Source organism: Neolamprologus brichardi, chromosome 9 (assembly GCF_056152115.1).
Source record: "Neolamprologus brichardi isolate AB-2024 chromosome 9, ASM5615211v1, whole genome shotgun sequence".
NCBI classification, from domain to species: Eukaryota; Metazoa; Chordata; class Actinopteri; order Cichliformes; family Cichlidae; genus Neolamprologus; species Neolamprologus brichardi.
The window spans coordinates 16,694,569-16,702,573 of NC_142112.1; the positions used below are offsets into that span (position 1 = coordinate 16,694,569).

The 8,005-nt window shown below is 37.6% G+C and overlaps 1 protein-coding gene across 1 annotated transcript; it reads right to left on the bottom strand.

Annotated features, from left to right (window-relative positions):
• Positions 1–4,581: 4,581 nt before the first annotated feature.
• Positions 4,582–7,637, bottom strand: LOC148101293 (uncharacterized). Its single transcript, XM_087846017.1, has one exon. The coding sequence runs from the start codon at positions 7,521–7,523 to the stop codon at positions 4,887–4,889; it is 2,637 nt and encodes an 878-aa protein (XP_087702143.1). The 5' UTR covers positions 7,524–7,637; the 3' UTR covers positions 4,582–4,886.
• Positions 7,638–8,005: the final 368 nt, after the last annotated feature.

Sequence of the window (8,005 nt, forward strand, 5' to 3'; positions counted from 1 at the left end):
AAAAAGCAGCGACTTCATCCAAAATGCTGTACATGTCACAATGCTTTCACATTTACAAGATAACTGCAAAACACTGATTAAATAAATACAAGATGCAGTTGCGTTCATAGTCAACATCACCAGAACTCTTACCATCAATAACACACACTGCAGTAATCAATATACTTACAGGTATCTGAACACACACTGGCAGTCCTGGACTTTCCTCACCACCAGCCTATATCTGACATTTCCCACTTCAGTGTGCAGCTCTCTTATTCCAGCCCTGGGGTGCCCAGCATTCCCAGGCTTAATGACTGACGGAGTGGAGCCGTCAGGGTGCACGCACTCAGAGCATGACTCATGACCAAAACATATTATATCCAGTAAGTAAGATCAACTCAGTTTATAGTGTCTTTTACTGCTTATATCATTAAGGGCAATAAAGAGTACTGTGTGATATTTTGGTGGGGATTTATTTATTTTTGTTGTTTTTTTAATGCAATTAAAAACATAAATACCACCCTCATGGGTATACAGTAAGCTTGAAGATCAGATGACAGCAAGTTAAGTCTAAAGTCAACTCTTTTAGTCTGACACAGAACTTCTTTCTTATCTTTTTTTTAGTTTGTCATTCAAATGATAAAGTATGTCTGATCTATATGGTAAACATAATAAACATCAAATAAAAGTCAAATATTTAAAGTCTACCATCAACTGTTTACATGCTATAGTTTATCCTAACTATTGTATAATATTATTTATTCACTTTTTAAAACATATCTGAGCCTGACATTTTTTGCTTTAGCTCTAGCTCACGTGAAAAAGAAACTTTTCACTGAACTCTGTACTGTCCTATGAAAAACTAAGTACAACACCTGACTCAATACTTTGTCGAACAAAACAAACCACAAAATTCACACTGATGTAATTAAAAAAAGACAAGTGTCAGTAACAAGATAAACTAATGTTCAAATTTGCTAATAAAATAATGCTGACAACCTACTGAACACCTTTCATGTGTACTTTCAGTTATCTCCTAAAAGCTGGAGAAGTAGATTTCAATCAATAAAAGACTCTCTGACTGTACTGTGCTTTATTTTAGGTCACCTTCAGATATACGTTCAAAAAGGATAACATGCTAAATGAAATATAACTCTCCAAATGATGCTATAATTGACTCCTGCACACGGGATGAAGAAAAGTATTTAAACTTCAGTCTCACATGGTTATTGCTACAAGAACGTAAAATATGATTTTGTGAATTTGAAAACACAAAGCATTGTGTGCTAAAATCCTTCAATTCAGAGCCTGGAGACATGCTTACAGCATTTCTCTCTCATATCCTTTGCAGCTCTCTTTTTTAGCTCATTATTTTCTCACCTTTTTTACTTTTCTGGTTATTGCACCCTCTCAGATGTGACTACAGGGAAGCTCTCTGTCCATATCTCTTCCTGCTGTACTGCCCTCTGATGACTTCTTTGCCCTTCTCTCAATCTTTTCTATCTTTTCTTCACATCTTTCAAACCTACATCACTTTTTCACACCTCCTGACATAAAACTCCAGTGTCGTTTTTGTTCTATATAAATCTCTGCTTTTTCACCTCCTCTGCTATAGTCCATCCTTTCTCCCTTTTACCAGGATAAGAAACTGATTCTTAATACTTCATTTTGGATGAATTGTTTTCCCAAACGCTGCCAAAATCCAGGTTTTACTGATAAATCTTTGCTTGGTGGAGGGACTTTAAATGTTTTCTTCTCTCTGCTGCTTTTCTTTTTATACTGACCGTATTTATTTTATCCTGCAGTCAAGTCAGGTGTGCATGCTGTTTGTGAGGCAAAGCAGAGGGAAAGGCAGGATTACAAATGCACAAGAGGCTGATTAGACAATGCGACCCAGGAGGGCGCAAAAGCAAAGATGAAAGCAAAACTAAACCAAACCAAACTTTTTCCACCACTTAGTGAGTAGTTGGCATCAGTGTTGGTCAAGTTACTTGAAAAAAGTAATCAGTAACTAATTACTGATTATATCCCCCAAAAGTAATCCTGTTACTGATTACTTATTTTCAAAAGCAATTAGTTACTAAGTTACTTTAAAAAACACACAATTTACAACCTGAATAGGTGATAAAGCGAAAGATCTTTCAGCCCTATTCTACTTTTTCTGCATAATCCATCATACAAAATGTAATCAAATGAAAAAGTCTCTTTTTAAAACTAGTTTTATTAGTTTTAATCTTTTAACTTTATGCATCAAGCAAAAATGAAATCATATGCAACATTCTCTGACTGGAAGAAATTTGTTTAACATTTAAACCTATTTTCTGCACATTCCAGCACATAAAATAAAATAGTTTTTTGTGTTTACATTCACTCTTTCAAAGATGCAAGTAAAACACAGCATAAAATAAATCAAATCAAAGACTCAGCGGTCCTGTTGCTCTATTTTCCCCTGCTTAGCAGGAGTGGAGCAGGCGAAGGTTTGCCCTGGTGCAGGTGTGCCGCATGTCAGTGGAAGAATCTTGGAGTTTCTCTGTGAATTTCGCATTCCCGTGGCAGCGTACTCGGTGCTTGCTCGGAAGTTTAGGGGTTTTTTTGCTGTAAAAAGAAGTTTTCTTCCATGCAGTGAACAGCGGACACTTTTGTCACTTTTTAAGGAATCAAACTCAAAGTAAGATCAGTATTTCCACGCTTTAAAAGCTGCATGGTCGTTCTCTTTCCCGCACTGTCATGGTCCCCGTCAGTCAGTCAATCGGATTATGCGTTATTGCCCATCTCTGGTCCACATACAGAAAGTGTCATAGAAAGATTAAGGTATCATGCCACATTTGACCTCTGACCTCTTGTTCATGGTTACTAAATTAAGAGTCAAAGTGAAAGACAAATTTGAAACTTTGTTACTTACTACCGTTGTTTGGAATAGATGGGAATATAGGGAATTATTTTTATTTGAAGACAGCGTTGTCAAAAGAGACAATGACCTGCCTAGTTAATAGGAAATATACTTTACTCTGATATAATAAGCTCATGTTATTCATGTACTTTATTATTAAACATTTAAACAATGCAATGAATGTTACACATGTAGTATATCTGCATATCTGTATAAATAAAAAAGAATTATGTCAAGTATAGTAAAGTGAGTTTCATCAGGACAAAATAAAGTGTTAAAGTGAATTGTTAATGTTGTCATTTTTATGCTAACCATCTCTACATTGTTTCAACTCTGTGATGAAAGGAATTCCTTTGTTCCCCTCCCCAGCCTCTTGAGGTTCTGGGGGGGCTGTAGTGTTTTATCACAAGTTGCACGTTGCTTTGCTGTGATGTGTATTGTGTGAACTGTTTTCCCAATAAAAGGCAGCAAGCGGAGGCCGTCGTTGGGGTCATTTTGTGGTAGACACCGACGAGGCCTCCCTTGCAAGTAAATCGATCGATCACTGACTGTCTTGTTTTCTTCATGATGCATAAGTCTCTAAACTAGCGGGGCTTGTGGAAACACAGACCCAACATAAAGGCCCTTGCTCTTGTTGTTATTTCAATACAAATTTCTTAAAGAAGGACAAAGAAAAGGAAATAAATAAATACAAAATATCACACTATTACCCTTTAATTAGTTTTAAAAACCTGACATCTGTGCAAACCACAACTAGACAGATAAGCACATCGGATTCAGATTTGATTTAAACTAACATCTGTCAGTCTCTAGAAGTCTAAAACATCTGTTTCTACCATTAAACATCCAATATACTCAACTTCCCAGAAAGCTTTGACTTCACGTGTGAAAATAGGAATGATTTTTGTTGTTTTGTAGCACGATATCAGCTCAGATATTAAACTGCATAGCATTCATCCCATGTTTAAACAAAATGTGGTATTTTCTGCTATTTCCTGTCAGGACAAATGGAAATGAAAATGTAATTTGCTTTAATATGATGGAACTAAAAAAGCTTGATTTTCATCATTGACTGAGAATATCAGATCTGTCTCCCAGTCTGGCTGTCCTGATTATAATGATGTATAAACCTTCAGCTGACGAATAGATGCCAAAAGCCAAGAAAACCATAGAATTGTGCTCATTTTGCTGTCAGTAGACGACATGAAGAGAGCTGATACTGAGATGTCTTTATTTCCTTGATGCCTTGTTGGCATGTTGAATGAGTTGTAATGTTTACAAGTTTAAATTTTTTTTGACTTTCTGAATTTCCCTCCCCTCTGTGGTGAGAAATAACTTTATATAACTAAATAACTAAATTATTCAACAAGTTAATAGCTTCACAGCGAGGTCACCTGCGGCACGAGAAATCCATTTTCATGTTATTTAATGTACCTCGGTACAATGGCAGTCCTGTAATGAAGTGCCTAATTTAAAATGTAACATCACCTATTGGTTAAACAAGCTTAGATTATAGGACTCACATGTTTTCATTTCTAGTCTTTAAAACCTGTCTCTACCCATCTAGTATTAATTCCTTCTGGGATACAAGTATGTATATTATGCACACACACAAACACACATGCAGCTATTACCCATTTCTTGTTTTTATGCCTAAGATCAATTATTGTTGAATGAAGACATTTTTCAAACACATGTAAAATGTGGCCAATTGTGTTTATTGGGTAAAGGAAAAGGTAGAAGGGGGAAAAGGGGGGAAAGAAAGAAGAAAAGAAAGGGGAGAGAAAAGCCCAACAATCCCCTCTGAGCAAGCACCAGGCGACAGTGGATAGGAAAAACTCCTTTAAAGTGAAAGGAACCTAAAGGAGAAACCTATGGCAGAACCAGGCTCAGGAGGGGGCAGTCAACTGCCGGGACTGGTCGGGGGGTGAGGATGAAAAAAGAAAAAGGAGGGAGGGGAAGGGGAAGGGGAAGGGGGAAAATTAAGATGGAATAGAGGTGGAGGAAGACGAGGTTACATCAGGTGAGAAGCAGCAGTGTCTCTCCTCCAGAACCAGAAGAAGTGTTTTTTCTTCTTTTTCAGATACTCTTCCACGAGCACCTTTTTCTCAATGATGAGGGTTCTCAGCTCATCCATTGTTTCTGTGTTTTCTTTCTCAAGTTTGTTGCATCTTTTCACCATGTCTTCTAATTGTTCTTGTTTTTCTTTAAGATGGTCTTTCAGTTCTTTAACTGTTGCCTCCTCTATTTGCTTTGCCTTGTGCACATCCGTGTGCATGTCTTCCAGCTGCTGGTTTCTCTTCTGGATATCTTGAAGTCTACACTGAAGGTCTTTATGTGTTTTCTGTTGTTCTTGCTTTTGCGCCTGGATTTCAGTGGTTTTGTGCTTCAAGGTCTTAGAAAATTCTTCAAGTTCTGTATTTTTTCTCAGCATTTCATTGATGCTACTCTGCATCGCTGAGCATTGATTTTCCAGTTTTTTCTTTTCTCCTTCCAGTACAGTTGTTTTGTACTTCGTTTCATTATACAATTCTTGGAGTTCTTCATTTTTCCTCTGGAGAATAAGTTTTTCTTCTTCCTGTTGTATTTTCTGTTGGTCTTTTTCTTGAAGCAGCTCATTATTTCCATGCACTTTTTTATCCAGCCTGATTTGGAGCAATCTGTGTTTTTCCTCCATCTCGTCAAGCTTGGAGTCCATTTCCTTCTGTTTCATTTCCATTTGCTTCTTGTTTTGAAGCAACTGTTGATTTTTGTGCAGAGTTTTATCATGCTTCACCTGCAGAGCTTTGTATTTTTCCTCCATGGCTTGGAGTTTGCTCTGCAGGTCTCTCTGCTCTACGGGCTCTTGTTTCTTGTCTTGGAGGAACTCTTTATTTCTCTCCAGAGCTTCATCAAGAATTACTTGCAAGCGTTCGTTGTGTTTCTCGATGTTCCTCAGCTTGCAATCCATTTTTTCCTGTTGTATTTTCTGTTGGTCTTTCTCGTGAAGCAACTCTTTATTTTTGAGCAGTGTTTCCTCAAGAGTTATTTGGAGCATTTTGCATTTTTCCTCCAAGACTTCAAACTTGCAGTCTGTTGCTTTCTCAAGCATTTCTTGTTGCTCTCTCTCTTGAATGAACTCTTTATTTCTGTGCACTTTTTTATCAAGCCTGATTTGGAGCAATCTGTGTTTTTTCTCCATCTCGTCAAGCTTGGAGTCCATTTCCTTTTGTTTCATTTCCATTTGCTTCTTGTTTTGAAGCAACTGTTGATTTTTGTGCAGAGTTTTGTCATGCTTCACCTGCAGAGCTTTGTATTTTTCCTCCATGGCTTGGAGTTTGCCCTGTAGGTCTCTCTGCTCTACGGGCTCTTGTTTCTTGTCTTGGAGGATCTCTTTATTTCTCTCAAGAGCTTCATCAAGAATTACTTGCAAGCCTTCGTTGTGTTTCTCGATGTTCCTCAGCTTGCAATCCATTTTTTCCTGTTGTATTTTTTGTTGGTCTTTCTCGTGAAGGAACTCCTTATTTCTCTCCAGAGCTTCGTCAAGCATTACTTGCAAGCCTTCATTTTGTTTCTCGATGTTCCTCAGCTTGCAATCCATTTCTTCCTGATGTATTTTCTGTTGGTCTTTCTCATGAAGCATCTCTTTATTTTTGAGCAGTGTTTTCTCAAGAGTCATTTGCAGCATTTTCAGTTCTTCCTCCAAGACTTCAAGCTTGGAATCCGTTTCTTTCTCGAACATTTCTTGTTCCTCTCTCTCTTGAATGAACTCTTTATTTCTGTGCACTGTTTTATCGAGCCTGATTTGGAGCAATCTGTGTTTTTCCTCCATCTCGTCAACATTGGAATCCATTTCTTTCAGTTTCATTTCCATTTGCTTCTTGTCTTGAAGCAACTGTTGATTTTTGTGCAGAGTTTTGTCATGCTTCACCTGCAGCGCTTTGTATTTTTCCTCCATGGCTTGGAGTTTGCTCTGCATGTCTCTCTGCTGTGTGGACTGTTGTTTCTCTTCTTGGTGGATTTCTTTCAGTTTTTCCAGAGCTTCGTCAAGCTTCTCTTGGAGCTCCTGATTCTTCTTGAGCATGTTTTCCTGTTTTATGTTCTCTTTTTTCTCCTTTTGGAGCAGATCTTTATTTTTTTCCAGAGCTTCGTCAAGCTTTTCTTGGAGCTCCTGATTCTTCTTGAGCATTTTATCCCCTTTAATGCTCTCTTTTTTCTCCTTTTGGAGCAGATCTTTATTTTTTTCTAGAGCTTCGTCAAGCTTTTCTTGGAGCTCTTGATTCTTCTTGAGCATTTTATCCCCTTTAATGCTCTCTTTTGTCTCCTTTTGGAGCAGATCTTTAATTTTTTCCAAAGCTTCATCAAGCTTTTCTTGGAGCTCCTGATTGTTCTTATCTTGGAGATCCCTTTGTTTCTCCTCAATAATACCTTCCCTTTCCTGAAGCTGGTAGGATAATTTTTCTAATTCAGCGCTCTTTCTCTCATTTTCTTCCGTCAGGATCTTAATCTTCTCTCTGTTCATGAGATTTTCTTTCTCCATTTCTTCCAATCGCTTTTCCTCTAATTCTACCTGTTCATCCCAAGGAAGAGAGCTGATATAAGGGTCTAGGGACTCATACCATGGAATAGAGCTGGGGTCAGATTCTTGTCTTTCTTGCTGTTTCTGAGACATGTTGGAGTCTGTATACCGTGAGTACGAAAAGGATCCAAATGTTTGAAAATGCTTTTCTGGTGAACGTTTGAATGCTGCTAACACAAGTGCTGCAAATAACGGACTAAAAGTTGTACATCCTCACCCCTACTTAAGGATTCATGAGGATCAAAGGATCAAAGGATCAAAGCTTTAGAAGCCTGTGACATCAGAATTCCATAAGCCAATGAGGTTGTCACATGACATTTTTGAATGAGGTCATATTTTTGTATGAATTTTTTTTTTAAATAACATCAACATTCCGTAAGCCAATGAGGTTCTTACATGACATTTTGAATGAGGATAATTTGTTTGCTTTTTGCTTAATTTTAGCAGCTTTATGTTTGCAGCTCACCACAGGTTGAGTAAAAGAGTGGGTGAAGTTTTGCCTTTTCCCATCCTCCTGTAAGCTTTGATGTTTTTTGCTTTTCATGCTTCAAATATTCATAAAAAATTTGGATAAT